A 20,715-nucleotide genomic window follows, 5' to 3' on the forward strand; every position below is an offset into this window, starting at 1 on the left:
TACAAATTTGCAGAAACAAAGATACTTTTCGGACATAGTTTGCGCATAAGACTGACATGGTTTGCACATAAGACTGGCATAGCATGTTTCAAGTACACACATATGTCAGAAGGTGGGGAGACGTACCATATTCTGTCCCCTCTGGTTGAAAAGGCCGGGGGACATGTCCCCCCTATCCCCCACCAAATTACGCCCATGCAAGCATGGCTGGGACCCCATTACACATTGGTCACATTACCTATAAGAAAGAGAGGCAAAACAACTAGTTGCCATTCATGTTCAGTCAGACTGGGCGTTTTACAGCAACAAGGGAAATGGTTGCTGTGCTGCACCATTATAGACAAGAAGTCTATTTTATGCAAATGCTAAGTGATGTTACACAGTGACTACCAATCTGATTGATGCAGTGTGATATACACTGTAAAAAGTGTAACATGCAGTTGTTCAAACTAAAAACTGTCACTTAAAACAAGATAAAAATATTGATTTGATCGTGAAACTCATTTTCTTTGTTTAGTGACTTCAAATTTGATTTGAACTGAACTAAATATGCTGTATATCTAATGGACTCAAAACAAAATTTTTTAGTTTGCTCAATTTTCTTCTTCTTCTTTATGACCTGCAATTAATATTTTTAGTTTGACTCAAACGTGAATTGCACATGCGCATTGTACTGGTCTCATTTGCCTTCGGGGAACCGGCCAGACGTGGATGCACTGGGTGGATTTTGTCCAACAATAAACGTAAGTAGCAAAGCTGTTACTGATAAAGTTTGAGTGTTTTGTATTGTCAGAATTGCAAAATAAATGTTAATAATTTGGATCAAGGCAAAGAATTTAGATTGAGTCAATTGAAATATTATTGTTTACATCAACAAAATAATCAGGTCATAGGAAGTTAAATAATTTAGATTCTGTAAAATGAAATAATTTAGATTATGTGAAGTCAAATATATTAGATGTGATATCTGGACATCAATTTTTTTTTAGTTTAAGCAGGGTTATACTTTTTTCAGTATATGTTGGTTGGCTATAGTTATAATTATTTATAATAAAATTAATGTTTAAACTGTAAAATATCAAGCCTCAACTACATTTCTTTGCATAAGGGTTTGATAAGGAAATGTTAGGAATCATTGACATGTATACATCAGAAGATATTAGTATTTTAAATTTACTGCCTAATATTGATATCAGCCTCCCCCCCAAAAAAAAATAAAATAAATATCGGTTGAGCTCAAGCATTTATGAATTCTGGTGTAAAAGGAGCATATTATACAGAGGTTAACTGACCTAATATAGGTATCAAAATACTCCATACACAGAGGCCCACGGAGTTGGGAGTTTAAGTCACCCCCCCCCCCCCCCCAACTATCACTGTTGATTAAATAGTTGCACAATATGACTCCTTTGCTAACAACATTCTAATTTTCATAAATTAGTGTAAATCTTACAAGAGCATAAAAACAGCACTTGTATTTCTTCTTCCTTTTGGACAAACATAGTGAAACACAAAGTTTTACAAACTGGGAAATATGACATTGCACCAATGGAATTTTATGTTGCATTTACTGTGAGAGAAATGTTAAAGGTTCAGTGGTATTCCGCAGCCCAGTGTTTAGTGCAGCCACAAATTCATTGTTGTGCTTCCAACTCCAACAATCATCCATCCAGCAGGAAAAAAAGCAAAATTTCAGGAACAGTTATGATCATACGAAAAATCTGCCAAGTTTCATTTAAATATTACTTTAAAAAAAACTTTTTTTTAATCAATGCTTTTATCTCATTAGCCATCAGACTGTGCAACATCATTAAATGTGTGACGGGAAATTTGTTTTATGACTAATCTCAACAAAGGCACAAAAAAAACATATTTTTATGCCCCGTTATGTGTTCATCAAGATGAACCAGTTTATCAAAGCATCCCAAAGTCAGAGGCTTCAGTTAAAGTGACAGTGTGCAGGATTTAGGAGCATTTATTAGCAGAAATTGAGTATAGCATTAATAACCATCTGTTTATGTATATACCTGCAACAATGAATCAGCTTAGAATGAGCTCTTCATATCTGCATGGAGGGGACCCCCTCATGGAGGTCACCATAATGTACCGCCAAGTTGAAGCCCAAAATGGACAAACTACACCTGCCTTTCATATTTGTGCAGCACGGTTGGAAGACTGAAGAATAATCAGTCGTTGCTCCCCAATACACTGTCTCCTGGTTGCTAGTCCAGGCTAACAAGTTTGAGAACCCTCATTTTTGTGAAATGGGGATCGTACATATTGTTTATTACAAGAGAAGGCAAGAGAGCATTATTTCCCATCGACAAAGAAGCAAAAACGTGAATGGAAACAAAATCATGACCAGTGATGGCATAATGCAATCTGCAATCTCACCACTAGATGGCACTAAAGCCCTCACAATGTAGCTTTAAGTACAGTTGTGGTCAGAAGTTTGTCAATTATCATGGATAAGTCACGGCAACATCCCAGTGATTTCTTGGAACTGATCTTTACACATTTAATAGAAAACTAACAACACTGAAGTTTTCATAAAGCAACACAGGATCAAAAATGCACATACAGAATATGTAATATTTGGTTCAGTGCCTCTTTGCAAATTTCACTTTGACCAGATGCTTGTGGTAGAATTCTATTTTGATATGTAATCACGCTTCTTAGCAGAGGTCAGCTATATCAATTTGTAAGTTTTCTAGCACAGACCAGACTTTTAAGCAGAGTCCAGATACTTTTGATAGGGCTGGTGTCACCATTTTGGGAAGGCCATTGCAAAACCTCAGTCAGCCTACATTAATTATTCTATTCCACAACCAGCTTTGATGCGCATTTTTAGCATTGTTCCTTTATAGCATCCAGTCGTGTCCAGGTTTCAACCATCTAGCTGATGGTTTGATGCTTAGCTGAAGAATTCTGAGGTACAGTAGCCCTCCTCTTCCATTATCTCATGCACAAGGTGATTAAAACTTATTCTCTCTCTATCTATCTATCTATCTATCTATCTATCTATCTATCTATCTATATATATATATATATATATATACACACCTACACACACCATGGTCAGTGAGAATTCCATGTCTAACTAGTGTGCATTATTTTCGTGTATACGCACACTTAGTTTGGCGAGTTAAATCACTGTAATATCACTCTGCTCTGGTCGTCACCATAGCAACATGCAAATCATTTGGCGCAGATCAGTTGTGCTTTGACTGGTGAATGACAGAAACGTGATAAAACATGGATTTCCAAGTGAATTTTAATATTTTTGGCCAAAATAAAACATTTGAGGAATGGGAAGAGGAGGAGAGCAAACAAGAAGAACAGCAAAAGCAACGGCATAAAGATTTAACACCGGAGGAATTGGACAAGATTGAAGACGGGAAAGAAGAAAACGGTTGCCAAGGATGAAAATATCTTGAGACTGGCATAAAATAGTCCCAAATACTTACGCATTTTTATCAAGTTATGTTAACTTAAATAAATATTTGTGTCAGCTCACTGTGTGGGACCATGGGATAAGTGGATTAAACAAAGAGAAGCCGTGCATTATACGGTTTGAGTGCACTTCGCGGAATAACACCACTCCACTTCATGTGGTAGTGTTTTAGACTCCGCATCATGCATTCAAACCGTATAATGCACGACTTCTCTTGTTTAATCCATATACACACATATATATATATATATATATATATATATATATACACACACACACGCTCGGTCACTCGGGAGGAGCTCAGAGTCGAGCCGCTGCTCCTCCACATCGAAAGGAGTCAGTTGAGGTGGCTCAGGCATCTTTTCCGGATGCCCTCTGGACGCCTCGCTGGAGAGGTGTTCCGGGCACGTCCCACTGGGAGGAGGCCCTGGGGAAGACCCAGGACACGCTGAAGGGACTACATCTCTCGGCTGGCTTGGGAACGCCTTGGGGTTCCCCTGGAGGAGCTGGGGGAGGTGTGTGTGGATCGGGAGGTCTGGGCGGCTTTGCTTGAGCTGCTGCCCCCGCGACCTTGACTCCGGATAAAGCGGAAGAAAATGGATGGATGGATGGCTATATATATATATATATATGTGTGTGTGTGGAAAAACGTAATGCTAAAATACCTTCGGGCGTATGAGCATAAAAATAGGAAACATAATGTAACCTTTTGACCACTTAAAATAGGTCAAAGTTAACCATCTTTGAACTTGTCCAAGGTCTGTGTCCCAAGAATGTTCTCTGTGAATTTGAAGACCGTGGGAGTAATAGGAACAGAGTTATGCTGAGCACAGGCAGATGGACGGACGGACGCAAAGTCTTCGCAATTTCTTTTGTAATCGTTGTGCTTCAGAAGAACAGTTTAAAGAATTCATGTCCACAGTGAGTGTATCTAAATTTCTGACCACAACGGTATCATGTCAAGCACTGATTGGAAACTCCTGCAACCAATGACCAATAAAACATTAATCAATATTAAAAATAAACAGTGATCTTTGAAGAACATGAAGTATAAACACTTGATCGTGTTGAAACTGGTTATCTGTGAATCTGAAATTCAGTTCTGCATCACTAACATTTTTTCCTACAATATCACAGCTTCAGATGTTAATTATCATCACATCAGGCTGGTAAAAACCTATGCAGTAAAGCTGAAGGAAGACGCTGTTTTCTGTGGAAGTAAACCGCTTTTAACTGCTTCATCAGTTCTTCGTCCGTCAGATTGTTGTTAGTGTTCATGATAACCGTCACAGTGCATGTGAGAGTAAAACTAATATCACTGTTAATAACAAGGAAGGGTCTCGCTTTCCTGAGTTAAATACAAAACAAAAAAATTTTTAAAAATGAGAAAAAGAATGATCTTTTTTCTGCCAGTACACTGTGGTCTCAGATGTCACGCTCAGTGGCGTTGACCTCTTCAGTCTGTGGTCAGTGGCGGAACCTTTGGTTCGGTCTACTTTAGGTTTTCTCATTGGTGTGTTTTCTACAATATGTGAGGGCAAGGAAGAGAAGAAATATTCTTTCAACAAACCATACATTAGGCATCTCCTTTAGATCTGACAGCACATCAGGAAGAGAACCTATGAACACCCGATCATCTTCCATCGGTTCACTCTTCAGCTCAGTCAGGCTCTGTCCATATATGGTTTTAAGGATCTGTGTTCATTTTGGTTGGTTCGTTTCATTTTAATGCTGTTCATTTTGTGTTGGATTGAGACAGCCGTCAGCCTGCTCACACGATCCGCCACTGCATCACACTCATGTCCTTCCCTCCAGTCGACACCAGGAAGCTGTCATCATACAGGAAGGCAACGTTGGTCACATGACTGCTATGGCCACCATAAACATGGCTGGGAGCCTGAAAAAAGCAAAAAGATCCAAACAGACTTTTTTTTTTGCCTTTTGTCTTGAAATTTTAAAACTCTCAACATGCGTGGAAATTAGACCAGATATTATATATAACATTATTAGTTCCATCACACAATTTTTTTTATGCATCTGAATATTTATGTATTAATTTTGATCTTAAAAAGCATGCTCACAGGATTTACTTTTGACTTGTTTTTTTTCTCCATCACAGACAGTCAAAACTAAATTTTAATCATCCAAACATAACTATTAATAAACAAAAACTACTTAAATATATATAGGATAATTCAATAAAAGAATTAGCTTTTCAATTCTCAAATTACAATCCTCAATTTCAACTTTTTTTTTTTTGCTTTTTTTTAAAGCAGGGTTTTTTTTTGTTTGTTTTGTTTTTGAGTGCATGGCAACAGGGAGCTGCCGATCTCACTTGAGAAAAATACCTTTTGTGATAGGAGCTAATTTGACCTATTTTAATGAAACTTGAGACGTTTTGTACCTGCACTCTAACAAAATTCAATCTATTTTGGAATATGCATAAAAGGGTGGCACCAGGGATGGGTTTTATTTTTAATAATTCTTTCTCATATTACAAAAGTCTGTTTTTAGCTGCATAGCTAAAATATTTTTTGTTTTAAATCAAACTTTGTGAAAATGTTAGGTATCCTCTATAACGCATACTGTTTGGAAACAAATCCACATAAAGGTGCAGAGGCAAGAAAATATCAAATAATAATAATAAAAAAAACATTAAATAGAATGCGTTACTTAAATCCATCTGCATAAAAGTTGTTAAAATTCTGCACGAGAATATGAATCACTATTTTTTTTGAGGGTCATTAAATTTTACATTATATTTTTGTTTTGGTTTTGTTACACTGGAAGGCCACGCTTTTATTTTGGCAGAGATATGCACGCGAATGAGTTCCCTTCTACTGCGCTTCAGGATATTTTCTACAACAGTACAGCTGCTTACCCTAAACTGTGAACATGGGTACGAGAAGAGATGAACCTTCCCGAAGTCATCTCCAGTGACCAGAAGGTTCTTCTCGTTTGACCTGCAGATGGCGTTGATGTCGGTGCCGTCGGAGCCATCGGGCCACAAGCCTGAGGAGCAGAGCATCTGTTCATAGTACTGTAGGTACACCAACTCTCACAGAAAAAAAAACAGACTAAGCTCAGACTTACCAAAGACCTGGAAGCCCAGAGGACACGTACATGTGGCCCACTGGAGGTCTCTGGGGGTCTCCACGCTCACCACGTGCTTACATGCTGATGGAATCCCTGAAGCGCGCACACACATTTTAATTCTCAGTCATAAAATGTAATTGTGGAAAAAAAAAAAAATCATGTAATAACCAAATTCAAGCTTTGAATTTCTCACAAAAAATAAATGATTGCATTAAATAAACAGTATACAGATGATTTATATTAATAGCATTCTGACTGTTGACTGTGCTTAACACCGGCTCTAAAAAATGAAGAGAAAAAGGAATCAACAGATGCAATATTTCTTAAAAACCTGCTGGAAACACTGGTTCCATGATTAAATGTTATTGAGGATCCAGATGTGGACTTGAGATGTGATCATCAAACATCCTGATAAATATCAGAGGGGGCACAAATGTCCAAAAATATAGTTAGATTTGTATCTGGAAACATCCGGATCCTACACAGGTGGCTTTAAGTGTTTGATGGGGTTGTCAAACTTGTGTAAGGTCTTAGAAAGGTCTAATTTATAGCAGCATGTTCTCCAACACTAGGTTAGCCCAACAACCGGCCTGAATTAGGCAGGACACCTACCTCTCTCTCCTAGCCTGTGATTAGTCGGCGGCCAAGACGCTGACGTCAGCATTGGTCAGCCTCACTTTGGTCAAGTTTGGGGGTGTGTCACGAGTGCTGCTCCCCTAATGGTCATTTTGGAGGTGGAATTCCTACTCCTAAATGGCAGCCAGTATCCAGCCTAATTCAGGCCAGTTGTCGTGCTAACACTAGGTTTCAGCGACTCCGCCCCCTGGTGGCCACATTTAGAATGGAAGCACACTTGATGTCAAACTTGTCTGAGGTGTTTAGTGAAGTGACCTTTTGTACCAAGTTTCACCTTGTTATAAGAAGTCCTTGTCAAGATATCGTATACAATAGCTTTTAAAGATTATGCTCCCTGGTGGCTACAATTAGAATTGAAACAGACCCAACATCGAACAAGTCCAACGTCTTAGTGAGGTGACCTTGTGTACCAAGTTTGACCATGTTGCACAAAGCGTTTGTCACGATATTGTGTGCACATCGACACTGTGGACAGACAGACAAACACATACATGGAGTCAAGCAGTTCCTAGACTTACTCTTCCATCTGCAATGCAGGCAACAAAAAAAGATGAAAAATTATTTTAAAAATTGGTCCTTAGACCACACTTACAGTAGAGTATCTCATAGTCTCCTGAATTTGACACCACGTACTGGGAGTCCGTGGACCAGTCCAGATGGGTGATGAAGCTGGAGTGACCCTGAATTCAAACAGAAGGCGACAATGATGAATTATTTATCAAAATGATAATGTGAAGGTCAATTACAAAAATGCAGATGTAATTTCGTATAAGTTGTCCTGATGTTTACAATACAGCGCTGTCTGTTATTTCTGGTTTTACAGCTTCTTGACCAGCACAGAGTCCAGACGACTAAACCCAGGAGCTCAGTCTGAAGTGGGTGCAGGAAGGAGAGTTATAAATACTGTGGAGCTCACCGAGCACTTCCCCACTCGGCTGTACTTCCTCCCATTTTCTGCCACGGCATAGATATAGATGTAGTTGTCATGGGAGCCAATGGCCAGGAAGTTACCATCTGCAAAATAGCGAAAGACAGAAAGGGCATAAGTAGAAAAACAAAAATACGGTGAATGTTTATTTCTAAATATGTGGCATCGTTCCTGCAGTTGTTTACAGTTAGTTTTGACTATGTATCAAATCAATTTAATTTATATAGCGCCAAATCACAACAAACAGTTGCCCCAAGGTGCTTCATAATGCAAGGCAAAGCCATACAATAATTACATAAAAACCCCAACAGTCAAAACGACCCCCTGTGAGCAAGCACTTGGCGACAGTGGGAAGGGAAAAACTCCCTTTTAACAGGAAGAAACCTCCAGCAGAACCAGGCTCAGGGAGGGGCAGTCTTCTGCTGGGACTGGTTGGGGCTGAGGGAGAGAACCAGGAAAAGACATGCTGTGGAGGGGAGCAGAGATCAATCACTAATGATTAAATGCAGAGTGGTGCATACAGAGCAAAAAGAGAAAGAAACACTCAGTGGATCATGGGAACCCCCCAGCAGTCTAAGTCTATAGCAGCACAACTAAAGGATGGTTCAGCGTCACCTGATCCAGCCCTAACTATAAGCTTTAGCAAAAGGAAAGTTTTAAGCCTAATCTTAAAAGTAGAGAGGGTGTCTGTCTCCCTGATCCGAATTGGGAGCTGGTCCCAGAGGAGGCCTCCCATTCTACTCTTACAAACCCTAGAACTACAAGTAAGCCTGCAGTCTGAGAGCGAAGCGCTCTATTGGGGTGATATGGTACTATGAGGTCCCTAAGATAAGATGGGACCTGATTATTCAAAACCTTATAAGTAAGAAGAAGAATTTTAAATTCTATTCTAGAATTAACAGGAAGCCAATGAAGAGAGGCCAATATGGGTGAGATATGCTCTCTCCTTCTAGTCCCTGTCAGTACTCTAGCTGCAGCATTTTGAATTAACTGAAGGCTTTTCAGGGAACTTTTAGGACAACCTGATAATAATGAATTACAATAGACCAGCCTAGAGGAAATAAATGCATGAATTAGTTTTTCAGCATCACTCTGAGACAAGACCTTTCTAATTTTAGAGATATTGCACAAATGCAAAAAAGCAGTCCTACATATTTGTTTAATATGCGCATTGAATGACATATCCTGATCAAAAATGACTCCAAGATTTCTCACAGTATTACTAGAGGTCAGGGTAATGCCATCCAGAGTAAGGATCTGGTTAGACACCATGTTTCTAAGATTTGTGGGGCCAAGTACAATAACTTCAGGTTAATCTGAGTTTAAAAGCAGGAAATTAGAGGTCATCCATGTCTTTGTAAGACAATCCTGCAGTTTAGCTAATTGGTGTGTGTCCTCTGGCTTCATGGATAGATAAAGCTGAGTATCATCTGCGTAACAATGAAAATTTAAGCAATGCTGTCTAATACTGCCTAAGGGAAGCATGTATAAAGTGAATAAAATTGGTCCTAGCACAGAACCTTGTGGAACTCCATAATTAACCTTAGTCTGTGAAGAAGATTCCCCATTTACATGAACAAATTGTAATCTATTAGATAAATATGATTCAAACCACCGCAGTGCCTTTAATACCTATGGCATGCTCTAATCTCTGTAATAAAATGTTATGGTCAACAGTATCAAAAGCAGCACTGAGGTCTAACAGAACAAGCACAGAGATGAGTCCACTGTCTGAGGCCATAAGATCATTTGTAACCTTCACTAATGCTGTTTCTGTACTATGATGAATTCTAAACCCTGACTGAAACTCTTCAAATAGACCATTCCTCTGCAGATGATCAGTTAGCTGTTTTACAACTACCCTTTCAAGAATTTTTGAGAGAAAAGGAAGGTTGGAGATTGGCCTATAATAAGCTAAGATAGCTGGGTCAAGTGATGGCTTTTTAAGTAATGGTTTAATTACTGCCACCTTAAAAGCCTGTGGTACATAGCCAACTAATAAAGACAGATTGATCATATTTAAGATCGAAGCATTAATTAATGGTAGGGCTTCCTTGAGCAGCCAGGTAGGAATGGGGTCTAATAGACATGTTGATGGTTTGGAGGAAGTAACTAATGAAAATAACTCCGACAGAACAATCGGAGAGAAAGAGTCTAACCAAATACCGGCATCACTGAAAGCAACCAAAGAGAACGATATGTCTTTGGGATGGTTATGAGTAATTTTTTCTCTAATAGTTAAAATTTTATTAGCAAAGAAAGTCATGAAGTCATTACTAGTTAAAGGAATACTCGGCTCAATAGAGCTCTGACTCTTTGTCAGCCTGGCTACAGTGCTGAAAAGAAACCTGGGGTTGTTCTTATTTTCTTCAATTAGTGATGAGTAGTAAGATGTCCTAGCTTTACGGAGGGCTTTTTTATAGAGCAACAGACTCTTTTTCCAGGCTAAGTGAAGATCTTCTAAATTAGTGAGACACCATTTCCTCTCCAACTTACGGGTTATCTGCTTTAAGCTGCGAGTTTGTGAGTTATACCACGGAGTCAGGCACTTCTGATTTAAGGCTCTCTATTTCAGAGGAGCTACAGCATCCAAAGTTGTCATCAATGAGGATATAAAACTATTGACAAGATAATCTATCTCACTCACAGAGTTTAGGTAGCTACTCTGCCCTGTGTTGGTATATGGCATTGGAGAACATAAAGAAGGAATCATATCCTTAAACCTAGTTACAGCGCTTTCTGAAAGACTTCTACTGTAATAAAACTTATTCCCCACTACTGGGTAGTCCATCAGAGTAAATGTAAATGTTAAGAAATGATCAGACAGAAGGGGGTTTTCAGGGAATACTGCTAAGTCTTCAATTTCCATACCATAAGTCAGAACAAGATCTAAGATATGATTAAAGTGGTGGGTGGACTCATTTACATTTTGAGCAAAGCCAATTGAGTCTAATAATAGATTAAATGCAGTGTTGAGGCTGTCATTCTCAGCATCTGTGTGGATGTTAAAATCGCCCACTATAATGATCTTATCTGAGCTAAGCACTAAGTCAGACAAAAGGTCCGAAAATTCACAGAGAAACTCACAGTAACGACCAGGTGGACGATAGATAACAAATAAAACTGGTTTTTGGGACTTCCAATTTGGATGGACAAGACTAAGAGACAAGCTTTCAAATGAATTAAAGCTCTGTCCGGGGTTTTTGATTAATTAATAAGCTGGAGTGGAAGATTGCTGCTAATCCTCGGCCCGTGCTACGAGCATTCTGGCAGTTAGTGTGACTCGGGTGTTGACTCATTTAAACTAACATATTCATCCTGCTGTAACCAGATTTCTGTAAGGCAGAATAAATCAATATGTTGATCCATTATATCATTTACTAACAGGGACTTAGAAGAGAGAGATCTAATGTTTAATAGACCACATTTAACTGTTTTAGTCTGTGGTGCAGCTGAAGGTGCTATATTTTTTCTTTTTGAATTTTTATGCTTAAATTGATTTTTACTGGTTGTTGGTGGTCTGGGAGCAGGCACCGTCTCTACGGGGATGGGGTAATGAGGGGATGGCAGGGGCAGTGAAGCTGCAGAGAGGTGTGTAAGACTACAACTCTGCTTCCTGGTCCCAACCCTGGATAGTTATGGTTTGGAGGATTTAAGAAAATTGGCCAGATTTCTAGAAATGAGAGCTGCTCCATCCAAAGTGGGATGGATGCCGTCTCTCCTAACAAGACCAGGTTTTCCCCAGAAGCTATGCCAATTATCTATGAAGCCCACCTCATTTTTTGGACACCACTCAGACAGCCAGCAATTCAAGGAGAACATGCGGCTAAACATGTCACTCCCGGTCCGATTGGGGAGGGGCCCAGAGAAAGCTACAGAGTCCGACATTGTTTTTGCAAAGTTACACACCGATTCAATGTTAATTTTAGTGACCTCCGATTGGCGTAACCGGGTGTCATTACTGCCGACGTGAATTACAATCTTACCAAATTTACGCTTAGCCTTAGCCAGCAGTTTCAAATTTCCTTCAATGTCGCCTGCTCTGGCCCCCGGAAGACAATTGACTATGGTTGCTGGTGTCGCTAAATTCACATTTCTCAAAACAGAGTCGCCAATAACCAGAGTTTGATCCTCAGCGGGTGTGTCGCCGAGTGGGGAAAAACGGTTAGAGATGTGAACGGGTTGGCGGTGTACACAGGGCTTCTGTTTAGGACTATGCTTCCTCCTCAGTCACCCAGTCGGCCTGCTTTCCCAGCTGCTCGGGATCTGCCGGGAGGGAACTAACGGCGGCTAAGCTACCTTGGTCCGCACCGACTATAGGGGCCTGGCTAGCTGTAGAATTTTCCAAGGTGCGGAGCCGAGTCTCCAATTCGCCCAGCCTGGCCTCCAAAGCTACGAATAAGCTACACTTATTACAAGTACCATTACTGCTAAAGGAGGCCGAGGAATAACTAAACACTTCACACCCAGAGCAGAAAAGTGCGGGAGAGACAGGAGAAGCTGCCATGCTAAACCAGCTAAGAGCTAGTAGCTGCACTAAGCTAGCGGATTCCTAAAAACACGCAAAGTGAATAATGTCTAAATAATTTAGAGGTGATTCAGCAGAGGGAGTGCTTTAGTTAAGGCACGTGAAGATTACTCTGTGAAACAAATCGCTATCTAGTTAACTAGATCAATCTAACTGCGCAGATTAAACAGCTAACAGATACAGCAAAACACCACTGTGCTCCGGAACAGGAAGTGATACAATACCGCAGTGAGAGCCAACCACCAGTAGAGGTTCAACACACAGCAGTGAGGATCAATGATGCCTTGATGTATAGTACTGCATGTTCGTTAGCTTTGAAAAACCTGAAGCATGCACTCTGTAAAATGCTGACTGAACAAGTCCATCTTTTCGTCTGCCAACACAGCAACTCAAAAACAATAAATCCAATTACCTTGTAAGTCTCCAAATTAAAATGACATATAATGAAGGTAGCGTCCAGCCCCTCTCCAGGAGTTGAGTACCAGAGCCCATGCTGTGCGTGGAGGTGAGCCCGACTATCTATAGTCGGTATCTCTCAACCTCCCGCACAAGCTCAGGCTCCTTGTCCCCCAGCGAGGTGACATTCCACGTCCCAACAGCCATGGGCTGTGAGCATGGACCGGGCTGCCGGGCCACCCGCCCTCGACCGCCACCCAATCCTCTCTGCACCCGACCCCCATGGCCCCCTCTGCAGGTGGTGAACCCACAGGAGGGCGGGCCCACGTTGCTCCTTCGGGCTGAGCCCAGCCGGGCCCCATGGGCTAAGGCCCGACCACCAGGCGCTCGCGCACGAGCCCCAACCCCAGGCCTATTTCCAGGGTGGGACCCCGGCTCCGCCATACCGCGCGACGTCTCGGTCCTTGATCTTTCACTGGTCATGGAGGTTCTGAGCTGCCCTTAGTCTGACCCGTCACCTAGGACCTGTTTGCCTTGAGAGACCCTACAGGGAGCACAAAGCCCCCGACAACATAGCTCCTAGGATCATCCGGGTACGCAAACTCCCCCACCACGATAAGGTGGCAGCCAGAGGGAGAGGCGTCCGGGATGAAAATCAGCACCTCCAAATCCGAGGCCATGGTTCTCGACCGGAAAAGGTGCTTTGCCCTCTTCAGGTCGGTGGAGTGTCCTTGCCTCAAGTGGAGGAGTTTAAGTATCTTGGGGTCTTATTCACGAGTGAGGGACGGATGGAGCGTGAGATCGATAGACGGATCGGTGCAGCGTCTGCAGTGATGCGGTCGCTGTATCGGACCGTCGTGGTGAAGAGAGAGCTGAGTAGGGGGGCAAAGCTCTCGATTTACCGATCGATCTACATTCCAATCCTCACCTATGGTCATGCGATTTGGCTCATGACCGAAAGAAAGAGATTGCGGGTACAAGCGGCCGAGATGAGTTTCCTCCGCAGGGTGGCTGGGCACTCCCTTAGAGATAGGGTGAGGAGCTCAGTCACTCGGGAGGAGCTCGGAGTCGAGCCGCTGCTGCTCCACGTCGAAAGGAGTCAGTTGAGGTGGCTCGGGCATCTTTTCCGGATGCCCCCTGGACGCCTCGCTGGAGAGGTGTTCCGGGCACGTCCCATTGGGAGGAGGCCCCGGGGAAGACCCAGGACACGCTGGAAGGATTACATCTCTCGGCTGGGCTTGGAAACACCTTGGGTTCCCCTGGAGGAGCTGGGGGAGGTGTGTGTGGATCGGGAGGTCTGGGCGGCTTTGCTTGAGCTGCTGCCCCCGCGACCCGACTCCGGATAAAGCGGAAGAAAATGGATGGATGGATAATGAAGGTAGTGTGATTCAAATTTGGTTCATTATGATGCACCACATTAACACAAAGTAAGTTTGTTTTGCTTATGTAATCTAACACTTTGCCACCTACTGGACATGTTGGGCATTGCTGCAGAGGATAATCTTATTGCATACATTATGGAAATTAGGACCAGGTGTGGTAGATGTTACACATCTTAAAATGAGCTTGTTGGTCAGTTTCTTTCAATTCCAAAGCTGAGGTCTGCTTGTATTAAACAGAACAAAAGAAGCTTTCAGCATCATTTTGAGACGGCCATACTAAAATATGAAATGGAGCAAAATGGGGACTGACAATGACAAAATGGGGTAAAATGTAACGAAATGGAGCAGAGTGAACCAGACTGACTCCAAATAAGTACTTTTATTTAACTGTTTGGATTTTGTGTTTTTTTGTGAGATGAGCTCAGTATATGTAGCAGGGGCTACCCTCTTACCCCCATTTCGTCATTATCAGTTCCCATTTCGCAAAAAATGAATAAATAAAAAAATAAAAGTACTTAATTGAATCATATTTGGAGTCAGTCTGCGCCATTTCGCTATGTTTTACCCCCGTTTCGTTATTATTAGTCCCCACTGGAGGACTGGGGAGGTGATGTTCTAGTGGTTAAGGTGCTGGGCTTGAGACAAGATCATTTGGTTCAAATCCCCGCCTGACTGGAAAATCACTAAGGGCCCTTGGGCAAGGCCTTTAATCCCCTATTGCTTCCGGTGTGTAGCGAGCGCCTTGTATGGCAGCACCCTGACATCGGGGTGAATGTGAGGCATAAATGTAAAGCGCTTTGAGCGTCTGATGCAGATGGAAAAGCGCTATATAAATGCAGTCCATTTACCCATTTCACTTAAAAATAATTTAATAAAAGTACTTAATTGAATCACATTTAATCATATTTGGAGTCAGGCTGGGTCAGTCTGCTCCATTGTTACATTTTACCCCATTTCGTATTTTAGTATAGTCGATTTTGAGACACTTGTTTTACTTTTGTGGAATTGAGCTGTGATCAGAAACATGCAAAATTATTGATTAGCTCTCTTGGATCTTTTCTCAGGAATACTCCAATATTACTGATCACTGGTATTTATTCAAAATATGTGACAAAAAATGTTAAGAACTCCTCTTGTATTCTTTCCTGTGCTGACAACATGCAGCCACATAAGTGAAATATGATTTGCAGATGTATGGAGGGAAAACTGATTGAGTGAAACACACCTGGGCTGTAGTGTAGAACAGACAGCTGTTCATTCCCATCTGTGTGCACGGTGACTAAATCCTTAGTCTCTGTGTCCAGCACCAGCCACCTCCAGGATCACACACAAACAGTCTGCTTTTGGGTCCGTTAACAATAATTGGGTGATTCTTTAACTACGGGCACTATTGGCCTTGTAAATGTAATTTCCACCACACCATTGCCTTACAATATAAAGTGCCTTGGGGCAACTGTTTGTTGTGATTTGGTGCTATATACATGTGCTCTGATGTTACTGTTTATCTCCATAGAAACTACCCACACAATCTTTCATACAAACTTTTTAAAGGGACATTATTGTTGTGGTGGAAATTACGGCAATAGTGTGGGACAACTACATTTTGTTTAAAAAAATCACAACAGTTGTATGACACTGAATACCCCAATTATGTTTTGCTTATTTTACTGATATTTTAAAACATTAGAAAAAACGTTTACTATTCATTTTTATCATTGAAGATCATAAGTCTGGGTGTGGGACAAGCACAAAACGGCAATATTTGCATATAATGATGCTGAAAAAAGGTGAAAGTCATCATAGACTACTAGGACAAATTTCTTCAAACACTTTCATTGTAAAGATAACTATAAAAGTGTGAAATTTCCCCCCTTTTTTTTTCTTTTTTTCATAAAATATGATCAAGGGACATAAAAGTGCCCGTAGTCTAAGAATCACACAAGTACAACAGTCTTTTCAATATGCAACCACTCAAATTGTTTTTTGTGTGCACTCTGTCATCAGTCTTCAAAGAAGAAATGATTCATTTGTAAGATCGTAGCCAGCATCTTGAAGAAAAAAAGTGGACCTTCTTGTTGGTCGTGTGATTCAAAATGATATTTACATAAATACAAAGATGTGGAATTGATGAGGAAAACTATTTAGTCAATCATAATTGTTTCATTAACATTTTAGCATGCAAAAATAAAAGTTCTAAAAACATGTCTTCAAAAGTGGACCTTCACTCAAAGGGTGGTGGGGGGGGGGTCTGATCACCCCCAGTCCACCCATGGCTATAGGCCTGATTTGTACGATTGGAGGTCAAAGTCTGTTATTAATGAGGTAAAAATAGCAAAACATACACACACACGCTCGCACACAAATAATTAGAATCATCCTCAGATTTATTATCTAAACAGTTAATTGCAGCTCTGATCCAAAGCTTGAGAACATGCTGCCTTTAGTGCATCCCCTTCGGTTTGGAACAAACCTGCCAGTCTGGGTTCCAACTGCAACAACAGCTCCAGATGGATGGAAGCCTGCTGATTGGGCAAGATCCTGCCAGAAACAGGAAGTAGAGGGTATTTAATTCATTTGCATAAAACAAAGCTGATATGATCCATGTGGGCCACCACAAAGATTTTGGTAACAGTGATCCATTTTAAAACGGTCTGCTACAGTTACTAACAACTTTAACATAAGGCTTGTAATTCTCAAGGTGAACAGCAGGGGGAAGTATCGACTAGTCTTACTTCCATGTTTTTGGTCCAGATGAGTTGATGGGAGTTTGAGTCCCACAGGCAGACCTGCTTGTCATAACCACATGTGAGAAACTGGGACTTCCATGGATGGATGGTCAGACCCCACAGCTCATCAGTGTGACCCTGGAGAGGAGAGACGTTACTTTACCAAACTCCTTCACTTAGATTCTTCCTTCATTTGCTTGAAACAGCCTGTTTAAAAGTCTGCCTTTGCACAAACCTGTGTGATGGGGATGAACTCTCCATCCAAACTTCCCTGCAGAACGAAGTTCTTTGTGGTCCCGATGATCACGGTCTCCCCTCGGCCTTCTGCCACAGTCCGGATCGGTCCGAATGACTCGTGCACCTGTGGAGAACGTGGCCGTCAGTCAAGTCCATGGGAGTTTTATCCCACATTGTTAAAAGGTGAGCTGACTCCCAGTTATTGATAATCAGCACCAAGTTCAAGCGTTTCCCCAATTTCCATGAAAATTGATTCATTCTTAATAAAAATGGCTGTGGTTAATTCCTGGTTCTGCTCTTGGATGATCATACAGTTTGGTTGCCGCCCACCCGCGACAATTATTCAAACACTATTCCCACTATTTCCAACAAACTGCCGAATATTAATTTGCAACCTGCTGCTGGACAATAATTGACAAACACACAACCTCTTTGGCAAAAGTATGAATTATCAATCATACTGATCACTATAAAAACCTACAAATATCAGACTTTTCCTCTAACATTTATGACACGGTGCCAGCATGCACAGTTTGCTGCTGTAAGCACTGATTATATGACAAACAGTTATTACAAATAGCTTCATATAAATCTCTACATTTTATTAATATGCATATTAGAATGTGCTGTGAAAATTTGCCTTATGCAAGAAAACCACAATTTTAATAAATTTGTATAAAAGCTGCATCCATCCAACTAACTGAAGCAATTCCTTCAGAAAATTGATTGTTCGGAATCACTCAAAACACCAAATGAAACAAATGTGTCAATGATTCACTATTTCAACGGGATCAACATGATAAATTAACCAACTGATTCTGAACACAACTTGCCTTAGCGATCTGATTGTTTTCGCAAATGATCCAGTGTTGTGAAATGCTTAAAATATTAAATGAAACAAATGACTTCAGAAAATTGTGCAGTATTTAAAAATCATGAAAGCACAAAATTAAACCACCACCACGTCAGCAAGTGAATGTTTCAAAGGGCTCAAAATGGTAAATGAATCATTTATTTCTGAATTTTTTTTTAACTCAAAACATTAAACAATAGTTTAGGAAATGATCCTGTTTTGTAATGTTCAAAAACTAAAAACAAATTATGTTGGAAAACTAGTCTGTATTGTGAAACATTCAAAACATAAAATGAATAATAGTTTATAAAGGGTCAAAATGCTGTTAAATGTTTAGAAAAATGTTTCAAATGCTCAAAACAGCAAATAAATGCTTCTTTAGAAAGTGATTCAGTATTTCAAAACACATCTCACAGAGGGTCTAACAGATTTAAAAAAATACCTGAAAATGACAGTTACATATAGTGAACAAGTTTCTCACTGCTTCAAAATGGTCCAAACACTACGGTGGCATCTAGTGAACATGAACAATGAGGTTCAGATAATGATTCACTGTTTAAAACACTATAAATAAATGAATACAAAACAAATAAAGCTGCAGAAAGTGTTTCCCCGTTTCAAAAATTATGATGGTGGCATCCAGTGGACAAGGGGAATTACTCCAGTCGGAAAATGATTTTCAAGAGGCTCCAATAAAATATGATTATTTATTCTATTTTAACAGTAAAATAAGTACGAACTGTTTCATTGTTTTGAATCATTTGAGACACTGAGTCGCTTTCAAAAAGATTCAATTCTCTTAACCTTTAAGTGACTAAGCTATTTTAGCGACTAATATGGTAGGATAATTATTGCATCAAATCTAGAAAAACCTGTGACTAGCAAATATATGCCAATACTGTAAGACAAATTTCAAAGAACCCATCAGTCATCCTTTTTGACAATCATGAGCTATTTTCATCCTCTCTCTGGGCATCAAGAATCAGTCTCAATGATTGTGCAGCTGTAAATCTTGCTATTCTACTCAACAAAAATATAAACACAACACTTTTGGTTTTGCTCCCATTTTGTATGAGATGAACTCAAAGATCTAAAACTTTTTCCACATACACAATATCACCATTTCCCTCAAATATTGTTCACAAACCAGTCTAAATCTGTGATAGTGAGCACTTCTCCTTTGCTGAGATAATCCATCCCACCTCACAGGTGTGCCATATCAAGATGCTGATTAGACACCATGATTAGTGCACAGGTGTGCCTTAGACTGCCCACAATAAAAGGCCACTCTGAAAGGTGCAGTTTTATCACACAGCACAATGCCACAGATGTCACAAGATTTGAGGGAGCGTGCAATTGGCATGCTGACAGCAGGAATGTCAACCAGAGCTGTTGCTCGTGTATTGAATGTTCATTTCTCTACCATAAGCCGTCTCCAAAGGCGTTTCAGAGAATTTGGCAGTACATCCAACCAGCCTCACAACCGCAGACCACGTGTAACCACACCAGCCCAGGACCTCCACATCCAGCATGTTCACCTCCAAGATCGTCTGAGACCAGCCACTCGGACAGCTGCTGAAACAATCGGTTTGCATAACCAAAGAATTTCTGCACAAACTGTCAGAAACCGTCTCAGGGAAGCTCATCTGCATGCTCGTCGTCCTCATCGGGGTCTCGACCTGACTCCAGTTCGTCGTCGTAACCGACTTGAGTGGGCAAATGCTCACATTCGCTAGCGTTTGGCACGTTGGAGAGGTGTTCTCTTCACGGATGAATCCCAGTTCACACTGTCCAGGGCAGATGGCAGACAGCGTGTGTGGCGTCATGTGGGTGAGCGGTTTTCTGATGTCAATGTTGTAGATCGAGTGGCCCATGGTGGCGGTGGGGTTATGGTATGGGCAGGCGTCTGTTATGGATGAAGAACACAGGTGAATTTATTGATGGCATTTTGGATGCACAGAGATACCGTGACGAGATCCTGAGGCCCATTGTTGTGCCATACATCCAAGAACATCACCTCATGTTGCAGCAGGATAATGCACGGCCCCATGTTGCAAGGATCTGTACACAATTCTTAGAAGCTGAAAATGTCCCAGTTCTTGCATGGCCGGCATACTCACCGGACATGTCTCCCATTGAGCATGTTTGGGATGCTCTGGACCAGCGTATACGACAGCATGTACCAGTTCCTGCCAATATCCAGCAACTTCGCACAGCCATTGAAGAGGAGTGGACCAACATTCCACAGGCCACAATTGACAACCTGATCAACTCTATGCGAAGGAGATGTGTTGCACTGCATGAGGCAAATGGTGGTCACACCAGATACTGACTGGTATCCCCCCCAATAAAACAAAACTGCACCTTTCAGAGTGGCCTTTTATTGTGGACAGTCTAAGGCACACCTGTGCACTAATCAGCATCTTGGTATGGCACACCTGTGAGGTGGGATGGATTATCTCAGCAAAGGAGAAGTGCT

At 41.1% G+C, this 20,715-nt stretch overlaps 1 protein-coding gene across 1 annotated transcript in view; it reads right to left on the bottom strand.

The window, feature by feature from the left end:
• Positions 1 to 4,852: 4,852 nt before the first annotated feature.
• The window catches only part of eml1 (EMAP like 1), a 141,411-nt gene continuing 125,548 nt past the window's right edge, over positions 4,853 to 20,715 (bottom strand). Inside the window, exons 15-23 of the mRNA XM_034194961.1 lie at positions 17,382 to 17,507; positions 17,153 to 17,284; positions 16,891 to 16,958; positions 15,646 to 15,734; positions 8,103 to 8,200; positions 7,779 to 7,866; positions 6,548 to 6,643; positions 6,336 to 6,466; positions 4,853 to 5,351 (exon numbers count right to left, since the gene is read on the bottom strand). Of these exons, the coding sequence (XP_034050852.1) occupies positions 5,226 to 5,351; positions 6,336 to 6,466; positions 6,548 to 6,643; positions 7,779 to 7,866; positions 8,103 to 8,200; positions 15,646 to 15,734; positions 16,891 to 16,958; positions 17,153 to 17,284; positions 17,382 to 17,507 (954 nt within the window). The 3' untranslated portion in view covers positions 4,853 to 5,225. The remainder of the gene's footprint in view (positions 5,352 to 6,335; positions 6,467 to 6,547; positions 6,644 to 7,778; positions 7,867 to 8,102; positions 8,201 to 15,645; positions 15,735 to 16,890; positions 16,959 to 17,152; positions 17,285 to 17,381; positions 17,508 to 20,715) is intronic.

This window comes from Thalassophryne amazonica, chromosome 19, assembly GCF_902500255.1.
Source record: "Thalassophryne amazonica chromosome 19, fThaAma1.1, whole genome shotgun sequence".
Taxonomy (NCBI): domain Eukaryota; kingdom Metazoa; phylum Chordata; class Actinopteri; order Batrachoidiformes; family Batrachoididae; genus Thalassophryne; species Thalassophryne amazonica.